Raw genomic sequence first — 27,268 nt, 5'->3', positions numbered from 1 at the left:
CTTGGACTCAGTCTTCATTTCCTAATGCTGGGTGCTCTCGCCACTTGAAATTGAAACCTTGCTGTTGTGGGAATTTGTATTGGACTGTGAAGAGCTGTGAGTTTTTTTTCAGGGTGGGAGAAGTGGAGATTCAACAAACCTTCCAGCTTTGTAGGACAGGGCTTGCTACTCTATCTCCATTTTTGTGAATTAGAAAAGGATTGGAGAAGGGCAGGAAGAACACTCAGGAACAAAGAAACCTCCTCAGGGGTTAGAGTGAAAGGAATTAGGTTACTGAAATTGCAAATAAGGTCACAGAAACAAAGATTACAGGGATGTCTGTGATTTTTTGCAAAAGGAAATGCAGTGGAACTCCTGCACGGTCTCAGTGGGACTCACGTCAAGACTGCGGCACCTTCCACCCAGGGCTTGTGTCCTCCTGGGACTGGCAAGAACATCTCCAGATACGAGTTCCTGCTCATGGAGTCCAGCAGGTGACTCTAAGGTGGTCCCAAAGACCTACCTGGAGATGCAAAAAGGAGGTAAGAGCACCCTGGCAAGCACAGCTCTGCTCTGTTGTTACTCATAATGGTTGGCATTCGTGTCTGTCACAGCAAACAATAGATCAGATCACTTGCTCTGGGCTGGCAGGTCCTATATTTCTGTGATACAGTTCTCAGCGTGGTCACTTTCTGCACACCAGGCTTTTATCCATTGTGACTTTTAACAGTTCGCAATAATAAATCAATCAAAAGCCACAATAATCAATCAAAATCACGGTTTTATCAGTTGCGACTTTCAGCAGTTCATAATAACAGGTGGCTTAGCGCTGACCTATTATCTGCTACAACACCCTTCACTCTGATGCGCAAGAAAGATTTGGATTTGTGAAAGGCTACATTTACCATCCACTGGAAAACACTGTGCTACTGAAAAAAATAATTAATGTTTCTTTTCCAAGACACAGAGTCTGTTCAACAACACCACCACCACCCACCAACCAACCACAACAAAAAATCCATCCTCAAATTCGTTCTCCAAACATAGTTGGTATCTTTGTGTTGCCTTTCCTAGGAAGTGGGCAGATTTCTGGTGTATATTATCTACTGGTTAGGAAAGTAAAAGAAAGATAGAATCAGATTCCAGGGACTGGGACCTTCCTTTGTTTTGTCTGCACACATCCTGATATGATGGCACCTTGGTCTGCGACCAGAGGGGACAGAGGATATGATTCATAAAAAGAATCAATTGCTTCCCCCTCTCACATCCAGTTTAATTACAGGTATTCGAAAAATACAGTTCAAACCCACCCATTACCTCTCCAGAACCGAGCGCTCCCAACAACTGCCTCGCAGGTGCACTTGTATTAAAATGTACCCAGCTGAAACAAAACCGAACCCCACCCAGATATTTCCACCCCCTTTACGTAGCTACCGTGGCACTCACCATGAGAAAATGGTAATTGCTACTGGTCAGATCATTAGCTGAACAATCAAACAATCCTGCAATTACCCTCCTGGCTGAAGGAAGGATCAATAAGCTGCACATATTATGCCTCTTTATTTTTAGTTTCTAAGCAAAATTTGTTGTTTTAAATGTGGTAGCACTCATGCAGTAATGGTTACCACAGTGGACAAAGAATTTAAATATTTACCTTTTAGCTATGCCATTTTAGAAATTCATCTCCCCGGACAGGTTATTTTACATTTCAAATCTGGCAATGCCTCAAGGCCTCATACCAGGATGCGGCACGGCTGGAACAGAACAGGCACCATTTCTGCCCCAAATTGTTCACAGTCTTAACTGGAAAGAAGGTTCTATTCGAGTGTGATAGACCCTACACGGGAAGCAGGAGGGAATAAGTACATTAAGAAAATAATGCAAATTAATAAAGTTCACCTTTATGGGCCTCTGAGTCATTATTTGGTTTTAAAATAAACTTATACTTAAAAAATTATTCCCAGATATGCTATAGAATAATATCTTGAGGACGGTTTTTGGAAAAAAAAAGTCTTTGTTATTGAAGATTTGTAAGAACGGGATAGATGAGTGTATCTCAAGGAGGACGGGCAGAAGAGACTCTACTGGGGATGTGGCACTGGACTAGGAAGGATGGAAGGATTTCAAGGGCTCCTTCAGTACTGCTTTCTACTCTGTCAAAAGGGCAATTAGTCTAACGGATTAACTACAAAAGCAATACAGAATAAAAACCTGCAGCACTTGACTTCTTGTGGCTGAGGATTTCTTTTTCAAACACACTTAGGAAATAATGGGCTCAAATCTACGCTTGGAAGAGTTGGAGCCCTTGCTGTTGGCAGGTAGTTTTTGCAGATTTTAGTCATAGATGCAACCACCATTTGAGTGGTTTACTACAGAGACTGAGATTCAATATTTGTTTCACAGACAACAGGAACTACAGAGCTTGTTTCTTTACAAAGACAGAACACTAAATCTTTAAGCTTGCAGAGCAAGAAAACAAACCAAAACAGAGATGCTGCCTTTCCCCTCCGCTACATTTTTATTAACTATCTCCATTGCAAGTCACTGATCACCTACCATGAGGAATAAATAACAAAGGTGCTGTTTGACCGTGATTGTTTGGTCTCCTCCTATATGCATATATTAAAAAACACAACCCCCCAACATACACATATATATTTAATTTTAAAAATACTGTTTTATATGCATGAGTGAATGTTCAATCAAGAGAGAAAATTCAGCTGGGCTACTAATTCAAATACTTTCATTCTAAATAAACTACAGTGCTGAGTCTATTAAGAAGGGAGTATTTAATTCATTTTTAGAGCCTTTTTAAAAATAAATGAGCATTTCAACAAGTACAAAAATTCAACATGCTCCAGGGCAGTTTATGATATATCAGTACAGCATATACATTAACATCAAGGCATTCACAGCTCGCTAAGACAGCAGAGACTATTTTTGTCTCATTGTCTCTTTAGGGTTGTTTCAGAGCGCTCATGTGATAGCGCTAATGAGAAAGAGAACTTGTTGGGTGCAGTCAGTATTTACTTATGGTTTCTTCTCCCTGATGAAAATAGAGACCAGCTGACTAAATTAGAGTCAGTAATAAATAGCAGAAAGATAGAAAGCATTAGGAGATATATACGAAGGAAAAAGTATAAGAAATGGCTGAAAAGCATCTTTTATATGAGTATTAGCTAATGAAATAGGAATCCTCATATAAAAATAAATACAAATGTTAATGTTGTGTCTTGGAGGAAGCATTCTCTCATTTTGCTCACTTGTGGAGAATTCAGACTTGGGCCCAATTCACAGACTGTCATAAAAATTTAATTAAATGCCTATGTAAGAAGCTCAGGGTAAAAGCAAACACAAAACCCCTGATCTGTTTTAAGTCCTGAAGTCCAAGTTTGTGTTCTGACTAAAATACATTATGCAAATTCTACATCATATAACTTAAAGGAGAAAAATTAAATTTGCAGTGATAGCTTTTCCACATTTATCAACACAACTAGGCAGGGGTGGAAAAGCCACAAGAAGATACATCAGAGAGAAGACAACCAAGTCACAGTATGCTCAAGTGCACAAAGGCTACCAAACCTGGAAAGGAAAATACAAAGGAAACTCTGCAGAGCTCACTGCCTATAGAACTCCAGCATCAAACAACAGCTGGATACCAGTCATGATCAAAAACCTCCCAGTCCATTAGCAGGGATTTTAGAAGATGATACTGTGCTTTACCAGGGACTGAGTCCATAAGACAAGTCTTGCAAGATGCTCCAGGTAAATAGAAAAGATCTTTATTTTACAGTCAAGTAATTCCATCGGTGTTAGACACTTGCATTGTGCTGGCATATAAAAAAAGTTTAATTGAATTAGCGCCCAGTTCAGAAGGTGCACAGCAAACAACCTAAATGACAGTTTAAGTCACTTAAAAGCCATTTAAGTTATTGATTCCTAAAGGACTTTGCAGTCTGAAAGACAAGACCTAAAATGCAAAGCAGATGAATACAAAGAGGAGGCTGGAAAAAAGGGCAAGAATATCGTAGAAGATAATAATTTTGGCTTCCAAGTACCAAATCTCATTATTTCTTTTTGCAGAATGTTCTAAGGAAACTACACGTGGCATTTAGTGAGTACATCAGCTACTATTAGACTGATGCATTCACTTTGAGGTAGAGGAACGAATCCTCCAGCTCTGCAAACATGAGTCAGAAATGAAAACAGATGCACGTCCCCAAACCATTCAACATATCCTCTGCACGATGTGCGTGGCCATACAAAATTTGGAATAGTTGCCCCTTTTTAACTTCCTCATGCATCAGCCTCTAAAATCTCCCTTAATGGTTGACTCTACACGCACAGCAATACAAATTGCCTGGACAACTGTGCCAACACAAAAGCAGACACGAGGAGCTACTGCACATAACCTGGAGATGCTGATGTCCTCGTTAGTTCCTAATGATCTTGGACTGCCCCTGCTAATTCAAATTACCTTGTGTTTGCTGCAGAGAGATTGCACACAGACAATTAGTGCAGATCAGCTGATGCATGATAACTTGGTCCCGCAATGTAATTTGTTTAGAGGCTTATGACTTAGACACGCATTAGCATGATATCAATATTTATTATCCTCATTATTAAACAACAGCCTTGAGCCACGGCTTTCAAACCCCATCTTTTTGCTCTCCGTGAAAGGGCTGTGAATCGAGGCGTTCTCGAAAAAGCCAATGTTTGCTCTGGATATTGGGATATTCTCACAAGTGAGTAGCTCTTGGAGGCACCAAAGCTCAACAGCTCTTGTCATTCCACTCCATAGGCCAAGGGGCTGCTCTGAGCTCCAGCACCTCTTGCTCACTATGGCAGGATTCTGCCCTTGAGCAACAAAAAGAAAAAATCCCAATGTGCTGTAGATATCTAAGGGATGCCACTGAACCCTAAAAATGGCTCCAGAGTTAAGACGCTGTTTAGGAATTGGTAGCTCTTCAAGAAAAAAAAAAAAAGATAATTCAAATAAAAATACGTACTTGGAGGCAAAAAATGCTCCCTGAAATAGCTCAGGTTTGTGACACCCTTCAGACTCCAGGCTGAATAAACTTCCTGGTGTGTCTGCGGTGAGATTGAGGAGAGGATCTCCTGGTGTGGAACAAAATGTGGATGCAGGCATATGTGTAAGGGGGAGAAACGGCAGATTCTTGAGCAGCACCAGCGCCCAGCCCATGCACACTCCTGTCCCCGTTCACACCTATTGTGACGTTCCCAAAGAAGGCCACAGCACACAGCAAATCAAAATAGGCTCTGCGGGAGTCCCGTTCTTTCCTCCCACATTCTGTGCTGTTCTGGACCTGCTAAGTAAGAAAACTGCTTACAATAGAGAGACCAGTGGAAACTCTACCAAAAAGAGCACAGACACACCAGGTACCTGCCCATGGTCTGGATGGAGGACAACAAAACTGAGGAAAAATAACATCTGGATTGGCTGGCACCTGCTTGACTGGCAGACAAAGAGCCATAATGGTGAGTACTGTATTTTGAGGGGAAAAAAAATATATATATTATAGCAGATATTATAACAAACATTATTTTAAATAATCCATAGAATGGAAAAGGGGCAAACATATCAAGCAGCCCGTCTGAGCAACTCAGTACCTAGAAATTATCAAAATAGAAAGAAAAGCTGCATCCTGAGAACAACAGAAACCATTAAGGAGAGAGATGGAATGATTTGTGTGGAGATGGAATTGAAAGAACAAAACCAAATAACAACAGTTTGACATGGCAACAGCTCTAAGGGAAAGACAAAACAATAACCAGCTTCTATGTGTGAATTCTGTTTAAAACATTTTCAACCTCTTACTAGTATTTACACTGGACTATAAATAAAAGAATAGTTTCCATTTTCTACCTGAATGCCCTTAAACTAATGTGTAAGTATCCAGAAACAAAGCACAGCGTTGTTCGATTGTGCTTCCTTCCAGGGAAGTATCTGATCCCTTGGCTGACGTTTTTATTCTAAATGCATCTAAACATTCCTCTTAATAACAATTTTCAGCAGTCTCCTCTGATTTATCTCACAACCGTCACACAGCTGAGAAAGTGAAGTTGTAGACAAGCTGACAGAAAGGAGTGGAAGCAAACTGAACGCAGTGATCAGCTGGTCAAACGGCACAGAGAAGAAAAACAAGACCAGTAAGTAACATTTAGTTCAGAAACTATTTTCTGTATGGCACATGCCCATTTATAACTTGAACTCTGCCCAGCTTGTTTGCAACTCTTTCAAACAGATTGTAACCAAGTTTAATTAACAATTGCATACCACTTAAAAGCTTTTAAAAAGAAATAAGGTCAGGTAACTGAAGGACTGAAGAAATTAAGCACCAGTGAAAGTAGTAAAGGCTTCCCAGTAAAGTAGTATTAAAAAAATAGTTAGCACCCTACCGTACCAAGAAACGAGAGAAGGCTTTTCTCATCTTCTGTGCTGCTATCCAGCCACTCGGCCACATCACCAGGAGAAAGAAGACTCATTCTCCAGCCAGAAAACTTTTCCATACAGAACACAGTAAGTGAACGAAGCAGGGTAGGAAGGGTGGGGAGAAGCTGATGCTCTTGGGATTCCAGTACTCCAGTTATTGTCTACACTGCCAACAGGAGAGCGTGATCCTGCCCTGTTCTCTCAACCCCACACCTGGCAGCCCATTCTGACCAAGCAGGCATGGGTGGGAGCGGTAAGGGGGATCTGTACTTCTTGTCCCTTTGTGTCAGGTTGCAGTCCAAGCAGAAACAAGAGAGCAGGCAAAAAAAGGGGAGCGGGGGAAACCGAGCTTTTCAAATCCAAAAGAGGTAGCAGGTTAGGACAGGATCAGTTTAAATAAAAAGAAGAAGTAGGTCTCAGTGCCGAAGAAGAAGCTCAAATAAGTCAGCACAACAGCTCATCAGCTAAGTGTAATATATCCTATCATTCCTTACAGTGTTGGATTTGTTTGAAGGCTCAGGTATAATGCTTTATGCTGAAAAAAAAAATAGCAGGTTTCAAGGCAATTTAAACACCCTCACCATTACTGAAGAGCCTGCATTCCCCTGTTTACAAGCCCCTTCCTGCTCCAGCTATTATAACAGCATCCCAGCCTTTCTTACAGTGAATTTGTTCATGCAATGGCAGGTTGATCAATCTGTGAATAGGAAGCTCCCACCCCTCCCTCTCCCCTCCTCCTGCATGGCGGCGGCATTGATCGGCAATAATGGAATCTGCTCCCGACTGCCAACAGCAACATTAGCGAGGGAGCAGGGAGCTGCTCCTCTTCCTCGGCGCGAAGCAGCGGTCGCAGCCCCGCTGGGCTTCAGCCTCCACTGCAAGAGGGTAGATGAGAAAGAGGTAAGGAGGGAGAGCAGCGTTCCTGGGGGTTCAAAGAAGTCATCAAGGCTAACGGTCGGTTATTTATTTAACGACAACAACAACAGGAAAGATAAATGGGAAATAATTCTGCTCTGTCTAGACAGCGAGCTTGCTCTGCGCAGCTTTGCAATGAGGACTTGTCATTGGGACTTTATGAAGGGTCACATTTAATTGTGCAGGATTTATAGCATATGATTTATTCCACACAAAAGAGCATTTTGCAGGTTTACACACGCACGAGCTGAGACGAATCCTGGTAAGTGAGGGACTCCTGGGCCCCACAAATCAAAATTGCCTTTGTCCTCAGGGGATGGAGCTGATGCTCTGATCAAACTGCACTCTTTAAAGAGACAGCCGCCTTTTGTTCACCATTTTCTGAACCTGTCTTTATTTTAAATAATTTATACAGTTGCCAGTCCCTATTACAAACCGGGACGCTTGCTGACCACTGACTAAAACCCAGGCCAAACCAGCAACAACAAAAAGCCATTCGATCAGCAAAGCGAAGAATTAGATACCAACCAACAAATGAAGAAATAAACCAACTATCAGGTCCCAGCAGGGAAGAAAATTCCGATTACTGAGACAAACTGTAGCAAGTATTGTTTGTGCAGGGCAGATTTTTTCATAAAACACCTGCCAAGCAGGGCAGATGTGATACGGAATTCACAGTTACTGAGGAAACACGGGGCAGACGGTTCAGGAGTGAGGAGGCACCACAGCAGCATGGGCAGTCCTGGTCACACTCAAAAAGTACGTGTTTCCACCCCCAGTATGAACAGATGGATTAAAAATAAAACAAACCAGAAACAGCTCCTACATTATATAAAACCCAACAATAGAAAGGCATCGGATACATTTCACATCTACACAAAAAATAGTTTGGTTTTTTTTTTTGACAAAATGAGCTTTTCCAACAAATCTTACTCTGTGTGTAGGAGGATCACATTTTGTCCAACTTGTACAAGTAGATTCTTCTTTAAGACTCTACAAACTGATGACGTAAATCTACTTGCAATGAGAATGGAATTTAAGAAAAAATTAGAGAGGATTAGATCGCTATTTTCTTCTATCTGGTTGGCAAATATGGAACAAAATTTCCACCTCCTTCCTTTTAGTTTTCTGTGAAACAAACACTGTGCCCAACAACCACCTGCCTGTCCTTCCATTAAAAACTGGTTTAATTTGCAATATTAACTATCAGCTCCATAAATAATAGGCCCTAGAGAAAACAAAGTTAGGAGTATTGATTTCCCATGAATGCTTACCCATTTTGCATCCTTTCTAGGAGTGCAGATGCTGTTTTCCTCCCTAGCTGCCTCATCTCATATCATAATTTAGCTTTATTCATCCTTTTCAATGCTTGTGATAACAGGGGAAGTATATCACATATCAAATATGAAACTGGTTTACTGGAGTATTTTAAAATATGGGAACATTACAAATTTTGTGAAAAATGAAGTCAGAGCTGCCAAAGACTTCAGCCAGGAGGATGTAACCAGGAACTGAAAGGGCATTGAAGTGTTTCATATGCAGACCTCTCCTGCACATTAACATTCCTGGGGCAACACGCAGAGGGGAAAAAAAATGCATAAAAAGGAGATAAATAGTAGGGGAGTATTTATGTATTTTAAGAGGACACAATATGGTGCAGGAGCAATGGTCTGTCGGAAGGTGGAGATACGCCTCAGAACAAAAGCATCAATTGAAAAGTTCTTGTATGAAATTAAATCACGAACACACCAACATTAGAAATCCAGGAAATTTTAAGCGATAGATAGATAGATAGATGTAGAAGAACCACTGACATTTAGAAACAGCAAATCCATCAAATTTTAGAGTAGAATTAATGATTACAATCCCCTAACCTGACTTGAAGCACCTTTAGAATATCACCCAGTGACTCTCACCTATTCATTGCATTATTTCTAGTTGGATAAAGACACGTCTTCCAGCAAAAAAGGACATCTGATCATAAACAGACAAGACAGAAAGAGCCAGTCTGTTCCCTCAGTAAGCTGTTCCAATGGTTAACTCCACTCGTGCTCAGATATTTGCTCCTTAGTTCCAATAATTAATTTATCCAGCCTTATCTCCCAACCACTGGGCACCAGTTGACATATCTATGCTTTGATATTCTTCATTATTATACCCTGGTATCAGAAAATTCCTCTCTGTTTACATCCTCTGAATACCTAGTTTCAAACAATCACTTCAAAAACATCTTTAAACTTCTCCATAGCATTGATTTTAACTTTAAAATGTTTTGCTCTGCAAGAAAACCAGAGACTAAACGTGTTCCGCAGCTGCAGGAAGGATGTAGTGCTGGTCTTCTGCCACCGGCAGAAGAAACACTCTGAACATCTGCTTAAATTTGCCTTTCTCCATCTTAAAGCAGGTCTTGTGCTTTAGAGCTTACCAAAAGCTTTCAAAAAGTCTTGCCCAAATTTTCCAGGACAACCGTTTTTTGAGATAAGCTGCGAATAAGCGTGAGAGGAATATTCAAAACATAACTAACTTATTTTCATGCTGTGAGACCTACCTACAGTGGGAAAAAAAAACAACTTGTTGAACCAATGCAAATAGGGATACAAATTGCTCTACTGACCAGAGCGGAAGTGTGCAAAATGTGAAAATATCCTGTAGCAGACAGATATAGAACGATGGGAGAGATCAGCAAAGTAGTCACAAAAAAACCCCAACCCAAACCAGGAGTAAGAAGTAGCTGATGTCTGCCTTGAGAAGGTGCTGTTTGCCCAAATTAGCACCAGTGGTGACAGAGCACAGCAGGGGAAAGCAGGAGAAAACTCCTTCCAAGTGTTGGGGTTCATCTCTTTCACCCCTGAGTTCCAAAAGGAGATGAGTCCACAAGGTTGAAAATTAAACCAAGCCCTTATGGTTTGGAACCTCTTATATAAACTAATAATTTTCAACTTGTATACATCCCCAACAGGTAATTCTTTCCATTAACATCAGCGAATGAGCTTCTGCTCCTTTCTGCTGTTGTCAGAAATGTCACCTTCCTACAGTTCTGATTTTTTAAGCCTATGAAGCTAAGCAGCTTTGCCATCCTGTGGATTTAAAAATCAGCACTCTTGATAAGTCAAACTACACAGAGGCATGAGTGCTCAGATTTTTCTACAGGAGTTTCAGTAAATGATAATTCATAATATATGCAAATAATAGAGCCCAGATGCCTTCTGATGCAGATGCTTTGTAAGCACAAAGTCGGGGTAATATTATAAATCATAACATATTAATGTTCTCTGCATGAGGCACTTAGAAGAACAGGAAAAATGGATCTTACTTGCACTAGGGAGAGACTGACGGACTGATTGATGGATATTGCTATAGTCAGGAGATGGTGTCTTCACAGCAACATACATTAGACATTGTACACCCAAGCCATTCTTATTTAAATGTTTTACAGTTAATTTAGGAGCAAATAAAGACAGAATACTTGCGCACTCAAAAAATGAAATGCTCCCTTCAGAACAGTGGGTAGGGAGAGGGCAGATTTTTTCACAAAGACATGAGAAACAGCTTGCTGAGGTTGCAGCACTAGTTAATCCACAAGAAACAATAAACATCCGCTTCTCCAACTCCTGGATGTATGTCATATATATACCAGACAACACTACCTGCCTCTACACTTGTCCATTAGGAAATAGAGAAAGTTATTTGAGTCATTTTGCCCCACAAAAATGCCAAGCCATTAATAACTTTCCAATTCTATTCAACATCACAGCACAGAACAAGCAAGCTAGCTCGAAAATAAGTTTTCCAGACACCTAAAAATGTCAATTCTATATGGAAAAGGCTCAGTTTCCTACATTAAATCATTTTAAATGCCTATCTATACTGAAAGTCATTTTGCTTTGAGGAGTGCTATTACAATATAACAGCCTTCTAACCACACTATAATCTCGTTCAAGAGTATCTGGATGGACAAGGCCGAGTAACTCGTGTATTATGGAATCCTGGTGAAAGGATTCACAGTTATTTTGTGACATGAACAACTTCTTGGCTTAAGCTACATAAGCAAAACCAGTGATACAATCCTACAAACAGGCTCTGAGCAGCTAAACAGAATAATTCTATTGCAATGTAAATCAATAGCAGCTTTATGTCAGATAGGAGAAGCTGTGGATAGTGCTGTTGGAGCACAACAAAGTACACAGAAGGCCCTTTTTATGAGGAAAAATAATTGATGGACACTCAGGTCTCTCTTTAAGCCAGTCCATTCTGTTGTGGAAAGTGAAACCACGCTGATGAAGTACCAGCCCACACGTACACATTATCATCTAGTATTTTATCCTTTCAGATTGCTTAATGAAGTGATTTTTGCACAGTCCGTGATCTCTCGCACTCACTCTCAGCAGCTCTCATCCAGCTGAAGATGACAACCTCGACATGCCACAGCACTGACGCAATATTATCTTTCACCAGGGTAACAGTTCCCCTGGCTTTCCAGAGTGAACATCACTATCCTTCCAAACCCCGCTGGGATCAGAGACATGAACCTACTGGTTATTCACAGGGAGGCAGAGCAAAGAATTTCCTAAACAACAATTGCCGGAGCAGCGAGGGATCCAGGGGCAGCGAAAGCTGCGCCTGCTGACAACCTGTAAAGTTAAATAGGGACAGAAAGGATCAAAATGAAGGTGAGAAAAACAACAAACCTTGAAGTTCTCCAGTATATAATAACACAGGCAAGAGCTCCCTTCTACAGGTGACATTTAAAATAATGTCAGGGAGCTATTTTCACGTTTAGTTTTGACAGGGCATTGGAGACAAACAGGTCAGCAAATGAAATGAAAACTTAAACTAAACCCGAAGGGTTCAGCCTTTATAACACTCCTCTGTGCCCACTGAGCCTCCCTAGCAAAATCACTTCATCTTTACAGAAACCTACCACAAACACTTAAAAAAAAGGCTAAACGCGTAAGTCTAGTCATGGTCCTCTCAGACAAAGTTCATTTAAATTAGTTTACTTGAACACAAAGAACACCACTTACCAGCACAGAAGTTGGCTTAAACTTCCCTTGCAATATGAAGATACATCTAACTGCCTATATGAATCTAATTAATGCTTCAAAATCTTGTCCACAATAGCAAGCTACTATGCCTTAAGAGATCTCCCATTACATTGTGTTTCCTTGGTGCATTTAAACAATTAGAGTATACACAATATCTCAGAATTACAGACATGCTTTTCAGGTTAAGAAAAAAAGCTGTTAGAAGCCTATGAAGCTCTTTGCTAAGGAGCTGAAGTTTAAACTATTTCTAAAACACATCATCAATTTTTCCATAATATTTTCCTCCTGAATGTTCAAACCAATGTAAATAAGGTGACTTCTTTTTTTTTAGAAGGATGTCTGCCCCAGTTCTCTCTCTAGATCTCACTATTGTGTTTTCCTGGCAAAACTGATGCAAGACTGTAGAGGAATCCTCCAGGCTGCTCACTGCACCTGCCCACAAAATGAACTTGTGTTGCGTCTAAGACTATACAGCCCTATACTTTTTACCTCTGGGATGTGTTAAGAGGTGCTTGAGGAGTGCGGGAAGACTGGGAGTCAAACCATCAGCTGAAGATCAACAGCGTAAGCGAGACACGGACCCGCACCCACACCACAGAGAATGTCCCGTGTTGCACAAGGCAAGAAACTTGGCTTTACCTCGAGGCCAAGGAGGTAAGAGCAGAAGGAACCATCATGCTGCTCATGTACAGCAAGAAAGATGCAATTAAATGATCTTTAAAAAAATTACTGTAATTGAAGAATAGGTAAATTACTGTGATTTTGGTTCTTAGGCACGTTAACATTAAGTAAGCCAGTTCCAGAAATGAGAAGAACTAGCAATAGTTTTACTACTACAGGTCAAACTGTCCTGTTATTGTTGTAATGGAAAAACACTTCACTAGCATTACAAAAGAGTGACCTAACCAGGAGCACCAAGAGGTCTGACACAAGTATTTCTGCTGGGGAGAGCTGCTGGATATTCAGAACTTCACTGATGAAGCAATTATGGCTTCTTTTCCCCATTTCCACACCAACTTAATTACATTTTTGTACTCAGTCCAACTTCAGGTATCCTCAGCATAGCCGAGGGATTCAGCTAAGTTATGCTGCTAGAGTATGGTAGTTTGAAAGTACCTATTAATGACTACTCTAAAAACATTAAGCTAATTTAATTCCAAATTAGAGTCAAGACATTATTTACAGAGTCATCTACTCTGGAGCGCCTTTCCAAACTGTGAGCCACATGCCTCATGTAAACAGACATCTTGTATTAAAGTATGAATACGCCCAGCTATATATTTAACAAGCAGTACATAAAGACTACTTCATTTCCGATGCTGCTATTCATGCGATGACTTTTTTCCCAAGAATGTGTTCATGAAGAATACCTTCTATATTCTTTCCATCCAACCAAAAACATTGGGTGTTCAAAACAAAGAGCAGATTGAACATGTCCTGCAAACGGGGAGGTCCAAAAACAAAACAAACCCCACACTTTCCCAGATTTGCCAAGCACAAAGATCAATATGGAAGCCCTTGCTCAGTGATGTGAACGTGACAGCTTGAAATGAACTGAAACACAAGCACTTCAATTTAAAAAAAGGATTTCTGAGCTAGCATCTTTGCTAGAAATACGTTAATTCTAAAGTTACGCAGCATTAGAAATGTTACTTTAATGCTAAGACTGAAAGAAAAATTAAGAAGCCCGAAAAGGCGCCAAATCTGCAAGAATGGATGAAGAACACAAAAAATATCAACATTCAGGGTCTGACCCCTACCCACTGAGCCCAGTTATACCACCTGCTTCACACACCTGAAGATCCAGCCCAGAAATCCAAGAGCTCTTCCACCTTTTTAAAGTAGTAGAAAGGGGAAAGGGAAGTGAGTTTTTGATCCTCGATACCGCAAGGACTGAAATCACCAGTGTCTCAAGTGATACCAGCATCACTGTTTTTCTGAACAAGTGTTTCCAAAAAATGTAAACTTCAAATGGAAGTACAGCTTAAACTTGACCAAGGCTAAAGGTAACAAGAAACAGCACTGTTTCTGTACAGCTACTGGAAGGAAAATAGTGAAAAAGCAAATATCGACTCCTATCCTGCCTTGTCTCTAAAGGCACAAGTCTTGCTTGGGCAGTTCAGGCACAGTACGACCGCTATTTTTTAGACAATCTTAAAGGCCCTTTGGATTTTATCTCTTCTCAATCACTATAAAAGAGCTTTATTAGAAAGACAGAGAAGAGAAGCACTTAACATATGACAGATTTATCAGAAATTATATTGGAACATCATGGGAAAAGTACCTTCTAAACAATTCTTCCCAGTGTTTGTGACGTAACTGATAGGGACAGGTACAGTACAAGGGGTTGGCAATCGGACAGGTTATTACCATCCTCGAGGACTCAATTGCTCGATCCTTTGCACTTCAAGATGCTGACATGCTACGAACTATCAGAAAGAGAAAACCAGCAGGCAGGTTTTTGGGGAAAGGGGACACCTTGCACTAAACTGTCCTCCAAGTTGCTACTGGGACAGCAAAGCACTTCCCAAGCATGCTGCAGTTAGGCATGGAAAAGGAGAACAATTTTCCCTGGTCACCCTGTAGGCCACATAGTTTGCACAACTCATGTCTTCCTAAGTGCTGAATTTTGCCCAAATTCAGAAAAAAACTGCAAGTGAAAATAATTGATTAAGGCAGTTTTGTTGGCATACCACCATCATTCATGTTGGTCTCAACTAGTACTTTTGGACCTCCCGGTTTTCCTTGGGCATATACACTCAACCAGAGACGGGAAACAGCCAGGAATGACTTTTCTTATTTAGACTTCAGTTAGTGGGATGACATCTCCGACAGCAAACAAATGAAAGAACAACTGAGTGAGGCCTGGGGTTTGGGTGGTGGTTGGTTTGGGGTTGTTTTTTGCCTTCTGTGACTAGACATGATCACATAGACAACAGAGACCTACAATTTTGAGAAAAACAGTTTCAGATGAGAGAGAACTAAATGTCTTCATCATCTAGTCTGCAACATTCTGGTGCCATCAGAATGCATGAGGCCCACACAGATGGCTTCAAAGTATTTTGGGAAGTGATTCAACATGATCAGTATTTGATATTTTACTGACCACATGGCTTTCTAAGCTTGTGGTCAGATCATGTAGGAATTGCACCACCATCCCATCAACTTCAGCTTTATTTACCCTCTTCCTACATGGTTCAGTACAAGATGACAGCTCCACGTAGCACTCCCACGAGTTCAACTTGCTTGTTTTCAGCACAAACTCGATACCGGTGATTCTTGCAGAGCAGGGTTGAGGGTGCTGTGCCGACAGGGACCTTCACTCCACCCTGAGGTCACTGCTTGTTCCCTTTATATATCAAGAAACCGCAGCTTTACCAACATCATCAGGTGGGAGTTGGACTCTCCTTAATTGGCACAGACTCAACAACAACAAAAAAGAAACTAATTCACAATAACCTGCACTCCTAATACCAGATAACGAGACAGAAGACCACCAACAAAAACCTCTTGGTGTCTAGAAGCCCAAAAGCATGCAGCTTGCACTTACCAGGTATGCAGCAGAAAGGCAAGAGCATTCTGGAGAATAAGTGGTTATGACCAGCAATATGATTTCCTACCCCTGCCTATGAATCATGTGGTCTCCCTCCCTCTTACAACTCAGTTCCACCTGTGTTTATAGGAATATTATGTTAATCTCTAGGTAAGCAGCAAAATAAGGCAACTGCCAAAGCCCAAGGCCTTTCCAAAACACTAGAGATCGGGACAAGAAAGGCAGCACACGGAAAGTTTTTTTTAATCTGTTTCCAAATTAGGGACCAAATTTAGCAGTGAAGCAAGGAAATGCAGCAAGGTAAGACACTGTATAGTTCACGGAATTTTTGCAAGGACATACCAAGCCCTCCATCTTGTGGACACGGGCTTAATTTCTGACTGACACAATATCTTAAAAGATTCTTCTTGGACACTGTGGTGAGAGTTAACCTGGAAAATAGAGCTGACATTTTAGAGTGACCTTAGGACATACCAAGACAGGGCTTTAAGAGCAGGAATGTTGTGGAAGCTGGCATTAGAATTACGCTGTATTTTGCACATTTGGCATTTTTCCTGTAGCCATTACCCCTGGAATCAAATACATGTGGAGACAATTACAGCCTCTATTCTAGCAAAAGGACCTGGCTTTCGCAGTTTGAATGCCTCTGAGCTTGAAAATCTGACTGAAGCCTATTCCAAAAAGGATCAAAACAAGCAGGAAAATGAACTTAAAAAAAGATTTTAAAAAATTCAATCTCCTCTTTTCTAAGGCAGACTTGCATTTTTGAATGGTTGTAGTTGGCACCACTTTTGAAGGCCTATTCTAAGCAACAGCGGAGCTGTTGCACTTCTCTGGCACTTCTCTCGTGCTGAAGGTGCACGAGAACGTAAATGCAATGTCGTGTGTCATCACAGCAGATCCACTGATGAAGGAGCAGCTATGGAAGGAAACTCTCTGCAGATTCACCATCATCTGCTCAGATAACCAGCTATGGCCTGACTCCGCAACCCAGTTTTTGCAGTTATGTTTACCACGATGATTTTGGCACCATTTCCCATTAAATCTGTAAGACACGTAGTTGAAGTCTATTGACCATTTAACACGTGGAGATGATGCTGTTGAAACTGTAAAGCGCTGACTGTAGTCGCAACATTTGCTTGCTGACTTCCCCTACAGATTTCCCTCTCCCTTACTAGAAGCAGTCACCCATATACATAGAAAAATTAAATGGAAGGGGATCATTACATTTCCCTTCTGCCATTGGCCCAGTTTCAAATCCCACCATTATTACCTCTCCTAAAAATCATTTGTGCTCTCTGATGCCAATTAGCCAAGAAATGTAGATAAAAGGAAGTATTCCCTTTGTGGAGAATTAAAGCTCTGAAAAGGTACGTACCTCTACAGGCTGGAAAATTAATCTGTCTCTTGATGCCAACAAGCCACTTACAAAAGCCATCCATGCCCTGTATTTTGCTGCATCACATAATTCTCGGACTTCCAATATTCCACAGCTGGTGCAATGCTTCTTCCCAGATATCAGAAACTGGCAAAGAGCAGCTCCAGCCTCAATATACTAGAAAGCCCCTTCTTCCTGCTTATACACAAGTGAAGCTGATTTGTTCCCATGAGCTTTAAAGAGCCATGACAGATCTTTCTGACAGAAGTCACCCCAAGTATTCATTACAATTACATCATTTCCCCCCTCACCAAAGATTTTGAGAGAGCGGAAGAGCAAGAGCACCCATGAGTATCAGATAAAGCCAGGCACAACATGAAGAACTTGCAGGAATGTAAGCTGCTGCTCAAGTCTGCCTTCCAGAACTCCCCAGCATTGTATTTTTAATTCACTACCCTATTAACATGTTAATCGTATGAAAGAGCCCCCAAAAGAGACAGGAAATTCTAAAGGGTACCTCCTGGTAACCACCCCAAAATCACCTAATGAAACTTGGAAGGGACTGGGATTGCGTTGCCATGAGCTTTTCTGATTAGTTTGCCAAAAGTTCGATTGTTTTTGAAACACGTTTGTCCAAAAATCTAAGACAGAATGTTTTCATTTTCTGATCATGTAATTCAAAAGCAGCTGCAGCACAACCTCATTGGTCCAGGCTAACAAAAACAGTCTCTCCAAGTTAGCAAATTAGTATTCTCCTCAGTGTACAGATGAGGAGGAAAATTACTAAGAAGGACTTCATAATCAGTATCTATTAATGGCTGTTTCCAAGGTAGAAAACTTCTAACTTGGGAGTTTTCATTCCCAGTTTCCTTAGACAACATTTATTGCTTTTGCAGCTACTGAAAAACGTGTAACTATATCAAAAGCCACAAAATTTAAATGCTTTCCAGCTTGCTATCACTTAACAACATATTTTAAGACAAAAGCTGCTGGAAAAGCAAGCAGCATTACTAAGGCGATGTCCTTAATATTGAAAAGAAAACAAGCCCTCTTGTTTTTACGAGCAACCTGTAGGATCTCGTGAACTGCTTTGATTTACCATCACTTGCTGGAGGACAGGAAGCAAGGTTGGCGATATCATATGCTGAAAACATCACGCAATGCCAGCCACAAGTAAACACTGGAAAATATCCCCACCGTGTGCCCTTGAAGAATGATGTCTGGCCTTATCCAGAAATCCAATGTCATATAAAAATGTACTGATTTATGTTAGGTAAGTAAAGGCTTTCAGGGAGAGGGAGAAAAGTAAACCTAATGATTTAAGTAGCAATACACTAGATTTTTAACTTTGAAAGCCATTACAAAAACTTGTTACTCATCTTTGTATCTACACGATGTTTGAATGCTAACATTTAATGTCTGTAGTAGTGAGCAGAAAAGTACCAATAATCTGCTTTTCCATTCATCACATTAAATCTCTGTAAATATCACTTTAAAAACCTGCATATAAAATGGAAAAGAAGAGTTAATACATACATGCAACAAGGAAAAAAAACCTTAAGGTTTCTAGTTGCTTTATGTCTAGTCACTTTAAATCTCCAGCTAAATACCTATGTGCCTCCTACCTGATCCCTCCTCACTGGAGACACCGCAGCAAGACAGTCCCTGTGTGCACGGCCCGTGTCAGGAGGGATCTCTCTCACCTGTGAACTGCATTCTGCGGTAATCCTAAAACCTCTACCATGGTCGCACCACCATGCCAACCACAAAGCCAGCCGAGCCTCTGCACGCTTCTCTCCCGTGCTCTTGTTTTCTCAGCCTCCGACGCTTTGGAATGCAGAAAAGCCAGAGCTGAACCCGTCAAGCGCAAGACTCTCTATTCAGCTCCTTGGCTCCAGTTGAACAATAGCCGCCCTTCGGTCGCTCGCTTTCCCTCTTGGCGTATGGGCTGCAACGCCGTCCTGCCTGCAAACAGCGACATAATCTACCCGGGACGGGCAGACGCTTCATTTTTTCCTGTCCCAGGAGAGGGTGGGGGAGCTGAAAGCCAGCACAAGCACTCAGGGTGGAGTGGAGACGGGGGTGTGGGCAGGAGGAGACTCCGGTGAAGCAAAAACATGTCTGATGCTGAGAAAATTCAGGGATTTCAAGCAGCTGATGCCAAGTCTAAAATCAGCTACAGTGAAACTTAAGAGGCTGGTATCACTGTCCGGACTACAAGAAGCCAGTCAAGATGAAAACATGGTTTTGTCAGCTGAACAAGGAGCTGCGTCTGAACATGTCTGATAAAACTGTCCTTTATTTGATGGTATTTCCCCCCTTCAAATGTTTCTACAGCTTAGGAAATACACAGAACCAAAAAAGCCCTGGAGAGTCACTTAAACAATGAACTTTACCCCCCCCCCCCCCCAATTTGTTTCCTGCCACTGCCTTTGTTTTTATTTTTTTAAATTCAATCTAAGATCTATGGCTTTGAAAGTGAAATGGTGAAGTCTGATACCAAAAGCCTTTTCCTGAGGTCTGTTCTTTTTTATTTCAGAAGTGCTGAGAGCTGAACTTCCAGCTATGGCATTGCTTTAAAATAAAAAGACAAAATCTGTTCTTCAAGGCAGAGAAGCAAAAACCTACACTGTTTGGTTGCTGCTGCCAGCATAACGTCCCTTATACATTCTAATGCCCCTGCTGCGAATAGCGTGTCAAGTCGGATCAGTTGAAAAGTCCACGGTTTGATTCCCAGCAGATCCCACCTGCCAGCGAGGAGCAGAGCAGACAAGCACACACACAAGAGGAATGCAAAGCTGTTCAGCCTGTTGCTAAACAGGCTAAAATTGCTTGTGAAGAGTGAGGAGGCTGCAAGCCTCCCCTCCCTTCTGCAGGCCCTGAAAGAGCGTGTGTGCAGGGGGGTTCGACTTACCTATTTTGCTCTCATTTTGCACTTGTTTGCACACAATATTCTCTGATTCAGCCCTTTTTTTCCTCTAATTTCCATCTCTGTTTTTTCCTTGCTGGATTACTTAAGACAAGCTGCTGTACATTGTCTTCAGCAACAACCTCGCACACCCTCACAGCATTTTCCCTGGAAGAAACCGTAGCTTTGGTCACCCTACCCCCTGCCAAGGCTTCACGTGAGAAATCTGCGTGAAAAGCACAGCGTGGCCCTTGGGAAAAAAACTTCTTGAATGCGTGCTTAAACAATACTGACTGCAAAATAAATAATAGAAAATTATAATTGCTCCCTCGCCCTCTCCAAAGCCAATCGCTAAACTACACCCAGGGATCTTGCACCAAGATTAGCACTGGGACAGAACAGTAGCCCAAAAAAACAGACCCCCCCCCCCACCCCAACCTTGTCACTAATAGCAGTGGAACAAAATAAACAGTCCCTCAAAACAAATTGGTTTGACCTGCTGCTTAGAAATGCCTAATTACCGGGAACAGTAGGGCAAAACGGTCTCATGATCTCAGCTGAGCCAGATTCTGCAAAAAAGCGGTAATGGCTCATAAGCGATTGCAATCTCCTCTCTCACACCGCCCCGATCCACAAAAAAGAAACCCCAAATACTGTGGTAATTATACAGAACCCTTCATTTCACAGAAAAGCATCTCTCTGGAGGGTGGAACAACATCAGACAATTCATGTATATACCACAGGGCACAACAGAAAAGCTGGAAAAAGTGAGGACTGGGATGTTAGTCTGTATGTCTCCTCAAAGAGCTCTAACACTTTTATGGGCAAATCCTGGCTTTTCTCTTGTCCCCTTTATTTATTTTTTTTTAAAGTTCTTGTTACCTTTCTGTTTTTTGCTTCCATGTTTTGCTTTTTTATTTTGTAGCATTTTAAATCAGGTTCAAACAGAAGAGTTAAAATTTTGGATCCAGCTCTGCAACAAGGCCGTAATCTGCCCGTTTCTTTCGAATAAAGCATTTTTAGTGACTTGGGAAGGCTCAGTCTTGATATATATTTTTTCATCAACCCTAAAACTTGCTGTACCGACCTCAAAAAAAAGTATTTCTGAAATGCTGTCTGATTCAAGCTGCTGAAAATTTAGGGAGAAACAGTGTATGAGGAAGAGAGGGAGGCCTGTGAGGAGAGGCCATGTCTGCCCTGTGCCGGTTCCAGCCGGTTGGAAACAACGGCCTGAAGTTTGAAAAAGGAGCGGGGCAAGGTGGTGTTTTGTGTTTTGTTCCTCCAACGTTATTTTAAAAACACCTCTTCCAAAATTCGGAGTCTCTAAAATCCAAGAAAAACCCCATTTCTCAAATCCTTCTTGTTTGCTCCTGGGCAGGAGGGTTTATTTACCACCTTTCACACACTGCCGACCCAAGAGCAGAGCGCTAGTCCAATGATGATTCAAAGCGACCAACCTCTGGAGGCTCCATTAGGGTTTTCCAGCCATCTCCAACATCACCTGCAGCCCAAGGGTCACCAAGTTGACCGCCAAAGCAAAGCACTTGTTATTTCCACAACGCTGGGATCATTGTGTCAGCCAGGTTGGTGACCACTGCTCTGGACCTCCCTGCTAGTGTTCTATCGGGAAAAGACCACAGGTGAGGAACTCCTGGAGTTTTCCATGGCCAGATTCTCACCTAAACTATAACCAACTCGCTCCAAAAAAGAGGTTGCTAGTCAAGGAAATACTTGCAGTTCCACCTAAGATTTTTAAAAAGGCAGAAAAACCCTTCAGTTCTTCACTGGGTAATGCACAATACAAATCAGTCTCAAATATGCATCAATAATTATTAGCTTGTAGCCAAAAGCACTTTACTGGACACCGAGTTGAATCTTAATGGACACTAATCACTGCTAGAATGTATAGTCCTTTCCATCTCCAAGGCTTCTTTTGGGAATTGGGGATTTGCTTGCGACAAGGAGGTGCCTGTTAGAGGAGTTTCTGATGAACTCCAGCAGAGTTCAATAGCCCACTTTTCCTCTGTGGCTTTATTATTTTTCTTTAAAGTAAATTATCTCTCTGCTGTGCTGCCGCAACGTTTTTGTCTGTTTTTGCAGATAAAAATCACGGCTATAATTCTTTCCTCCCCTTGTGTTATGTGAGTGATCACTTACAAAAGGGGTAGCAGGTTAGTAAAATATCCAGTACATGCTTGAATAAGTCTAATTTAATACCTAAGCCACTTCATACATTATGAACCTTTTTATTTATGCATCGATAAAAAGTAGTACACCCACAGGAGGTGTGTCGCTGCCCCACTGAAGTGTAAATATCACAAGATGGCACAGGAAATACCCAAAACTCTGCTTCTTTTATTTATTTTTTAACAACTCTACTTGTCTACGTCCCAGAGGCATTGTGGAGATTAATTAGTTCATGGTCATAGACCATTTTGAAGATATAAGTATATTACAGCCTGATGGAAAACAAATCTCCTGAGGTTCTGCATGGAAAAGCTCAATATATAACTGACAATGGATTTCTTGCCCCATTATAGCTTTCTTAGCAAGTTCTGCCATCCTCAACCACAGCTGATTATAAGAAAGAAAATCCCCCAAACTTTGGATCCTAGGGCAGCAATGACAAAAAGTTCTTTAGCATGTTTTATGCAGACATACAAAAGCCTTTCGGCAAATACCTTCAGAGATGTTTCAGTTCAGAGGCACAGATGGAAACCTGCCAGAAGGCACAACATCAATCCATAATGCCAAAACTAAACTACAAGGATTCACAGGTTTTCAGCATTCTAGAGATAAAATACAGGGCAGGTCACTGACTATTATAGCACAGTACCAGCCAATCCTGCTTGTGCATATTCACTTGGAGAAAGTACACTGAGGACAGGGGGAGGTAGAAGAGAAGACAAGACTGGTTCAAATCTTCTAGAAAAAACATAAAACCAAAGGAAAAATACCCACAGAAGTGACAGTCCCAAATTTCTTTAAAATTAAAAAAAATGTGATGGTATTACTACTCAGCATAGTGCACTTACTTAAAACAAATCTATTATTTAAAGTTGCTGGAAGCATGGCTTGAATGGTCCCCCAGAAGGACTCCATGTTTTTCCCACTGTACAGGCTTGTCCAGCAAATATTGTGCGTGTACTTTTAGTGTTTTGAAGGTTGGACTCTAAAAAGATTACAAAACCACACGGATGCTACAGAAGTGGGTGAATTTGCAACACAATGCATAGCTAGCACGAGATAGGGAACCGAAGGCTGTGCCGAGGACAGAAAAATGTGCAACCCTAATGAAATAGTTTTCCAAATTGAAGCCTGAGCCCTAATCAACGCACAAAGACATACCAGGAGTAGTTCCAGTAAGAGCAGCTGTAAAAATGTGAGAGCACAGACTTCAGCGGTGGCAGAAGTGGGCAGTAACACAAGCTCCTCTAAAAACCTCGCGCAGCCCTTGTTCAGATCCCTGCCGCCTTGGCTCCGCTCTTACTATAAGTGCACTCAAAGCTCAGAGAGAGCAGCTTCGCATTGCACCCACGCCGCTATAACTCCAGGCTGCTGTTAATACCAGGAATAAGCACAGAAGTGGAATCAACTCGGTTCTCCTACCGTCCTTAAGCAACGCGTTCCCACCATCTCCTTTGTGCTGGAGTCACCACATGGCCGCAGGGTTCTTGGGAACATCCACCACATCAGACTCAAAGCCAACCCATCAACAAAACACATATGCGAACAGGATTTTGCTGCGTGAATTCAAATTGATTCACCTGCCACACGCGTGACAGAACTGGCACCAATGAGGGTGGTAAAGCGGGGAGACAAGAGTGTGCACACTGCAGAGAATTTTGTATATTTAATTTCATACAAACTTCAAACTAGATGCACTTAATCCAATTTCAAAGACATTTGCATTGGCAATATCCATTTATGCTAAAGCAATAAACTGATCAGCACCTAATTCTGTAACTAATACCGAAGTCTGAACCAGATACAATGACATCAACATTCCAAAATTTTGTTCAATAGTTCAAATTAACTCTAGACAAGACTTCAGATGTGGAAATTCAGGCTGTAGGAAGGAAGGTTAATTTTCCCTTGAGTGTTAAGCCGGTTGTTACTGAAGGCAAAAAGGCAAGTATACATGGTTGGCTGAAGTGTAATTACTTTTTGCCACAAGAACAAACAACTATAAAGGAGAAGCTACAAAATTTAACAATCCACAGTAAGTTCATGCATGATTTAAGGTAGATTTCTCTGAAGAATTTAATACATAACTTTTTACTGTTGTTGTTGAGAAAACTACGGAAAATGATAGCTTCCTTCATAATAAACTGACATTTGGTTAGAACACGGTCAACAAATCTGCCCCAGATGGCCCAAGAGCTACCAGTTCTCAGCAATTACTACATTGCACAACATGCTCTACTTATAAAGCATTCTTTATGCTCACATCACAAAAATTTTAAATCTTCTAAAGTGATTTTTTGTGTGTGCTGGAAGCAGTGGGTAGGGATGTCATAATACATTTCCATGGGGGGAAAAAAGAACCCTAATGGATTAAGTGTCAACACCAGAAAGTTAAGATTATGCGTTCATACTCCTGTTAATCTCTGCTCTTAAAAGGTTTAAGATCTAAACAGATAAAATTTGCTTAATGATGAAACTTGGCTTTCAGCACTGATGATCTGTGTCCAAGGGAATAAAGTTTCAGCAGCATTTAGAACAAAACAAAATGCTTTGGCTTTGCTTGTGTTATAGAAGAAAAAGATAGCAGTTTGGCAATTTTCTGTATACAAATACCTCCAGTTGCCCGGAGGGAACGTCAGTGTGATCCAGGCACCCTGTTTGTTACATCTGGCCTCCCTGGAGTCACTTTTAATTTCAAGCAGAGTTGTCTAAAGTCTTCATCCTTCCAAGGCAGGCAAATTGCACTGTACATTGTCCAAATTTCAGAGTGCTTCAGGGCTTTTCCCAAAGTTTCCTAACCTCCTTTGTGGACGCAGAAGATAGCAGGATATAGTAGATGATGTGCCGTGTAGCCTGTTGGTTCTTTAACATTGCCCGAAAGCAGCTGTATTTCACAAGAGATTTTGAAAAATGCAGCTCACAGTTTGCATGGATTTGCATTTTGGGACAGAACGTGATGGGTAAACAATGTCATTTAAAGACTGCTAAAGTTTTAGAATGTGAATTGATCTTGGTGTAGCTACAAGCCCTACTAATCACACCCAACAGTCACAGCACTAAGAGTCCATGAGACAGTGAAGCAAAGTCTTTAGCAAACACTCATTTGTGCTGTTCCATGGGCCAGAAGCTTCATATCGCAACTCGCAAAAGGTTGGAGGTTCCGGCAATGCTGTCAGGTCAGGGCTGGAGGGCAGAGAAGAGCAGAGGCCAAATGTGCACAGCACCCACCTCCAGCTCACCAAACACAGCCAGTTCCTGCAGCCACCACGAGCCACATCCAGCCAGATCTGTTCTGATCTCATCAGGGTATCGCCTTTCAGCTGGTGGGGACCTTTCAGTTTTTTGATACAAAGCACTTACAGGTCAATAAGAAAAAAAAAATCCCAAACCACTCATGGAGGGTTACTAATTTAAATTTAAAAAGGCAGCAGACAGTGATGCATCTGATCCTTTAGGCTTCTGGGTCTGCAGGAGAGAGCGAGCAAGATATGAATCCCTCTCACATGTATATTGTGGATGTATATACAAACACGCTCGTACAAGCCCAAATCGGCCAAACCCAAAGAGCTGCAAATAAGTCAAGTCAGCACATCTGACTCCATCCTCTTGCCAGAGATACTGCTGTTCAACACACCCCTCAATGTGACAGCTAAACCCAAAGCCTTGTTTTGCACCCCTGCCACGCTTAACACTTGACAGGAGATGGATGTTTTACAGATAGCAACACGGTGAACAAGCAGACAGTGCTATTGGGAAAATTATTTCATCATGACACATTATAAGTCCCTACAGCTGAGATACAGGGAGGAGCAAACTGCATTTTTTCGTCCTTACTTTCTAAGACACATTCTTTGTAGGCAAAGTTGAGCAGTGGAAGGTAAAGGGACAGCCCTTTTTTCAGCATACAGTTTTGTTAGGAGTTACAGGAAATCCATTAGTTCAAATTCCTGCATCTTTCCTAAGTAAATCTTTACTGAATATGTACAGATTGGTGCATTGCAGGTTCTTTCATTGACCAGGTCACAAACAATCTCTCTTCTTCCAAAACAGACTGTACCCCTCTCCCCCATCCCAAAGTAACAACCCTTTTTAGATATTCATCCTAAACCTTAGTGCACAAGGATCGTAATTATGTGGTGAGCACAGAGTAAATCTGTTTATTCTTTCATCCCAAATTACTCGTTCCAACTGGAATATGCAGAAAGCAAGGCTCAGCTTTGTTTCAGTTGCAAACAACCTTGTCTCAGAAACAGTAGTTATTGAAATAACCCTAGAAATCTTTCTAGCTGATGTCTCTTCTCTCCTGCCAAGTTTTTACCTGAAGGAAGATCACGGGCTGTGTGTTTTCTTGGCGCAATCATCCCCACGTAGGAGGGCTCAGCAGCCGCTTGCAGGGACTGTTGTAAGAGGGAAGAGGCAGCAATGAAACCCGGCATCGCTTACCTAATCCTGGGTGGCTCACTCCATTTCCAAGCCTCTGGATGTAACCTTTTAAAACAGCACGGAGGCAGAATTTCTGCACAGCTACCCGGTCACCTGATAGCAACGCAGATGGATCTGGCTCCCAACCAGATTGGTGCTTCATTTTGATCACTTCTTCCCTTGTTTGCGTGACCAGAGAATATTCTGAATTCATTGGGATTTTTAGTGAAAAAAATGAGCTTGAGAGAATGCAAAGGGGATGATCACTAAGATGAAAATCTATAAACTCGGCAACTAAGCCAGAGGATCGGGAAGTTATAAGTAATGTTTGAAACTCAATCTTCAAATTTCAAAACTGTACATGTAGTTCACCACAGTATAGAAGGTAGGTTTGATTTATTAGCCCTAAACTGCACTCCTGACGCTG

At 41.5% G+C, this 27,268-nt stretch overlaps 1 protein-coding gene across 9 annotated transcripts in view; it reads right to left on the bottom strand.

The window, feature by feature from the left end:
• RASAL2 (RAS protein activator like 2) overlaps positions 1 to 27,268 on the bottom strand; it is a 179,952-nt gene that overhangs the window by 55,706 nt on the left and 96,978 nt on the right. Inside the window, exon 1 of one of the 9 annotated variants that reach the window (XM_082053685.1) lies at positions 19,028 to 19,351. The exons of 7 other annotated variants lie outside the window; for them this stretch is intronic. In XM_082053685.1, the coding sequence (XP_081909811.1) occupies positions 19,028 to 19,040 (13 nt within the window). In that variant the 5' untranslated portion in view covers positions 19,041 to 19,351. Of the gene's footprint in view, positions 1 to 18,949; positions 18,969 to 19,027; positions 19,352 to 27,268 lie in introns of those variants that run through there. One more of the 9 variants, XM_082053686.1, reaches the window with a different exon arrangement.

Source organism: Streptopelia decaocto, assembly GCF_964273445.1.
Source record: "Streptopelia decaocto genome assembly, chromosome: 5".
Lineage (NCBI taxonomy): Eukaryota > Metazoa > Chordata > Aves > Columbiformes > Columbidae > Streptopelia > Streptopelia decaocto.
Note: the sequence above shows the minus strand (reverse complement) of the source record. Positions and strands in the feature narration are given on the sequence as shown.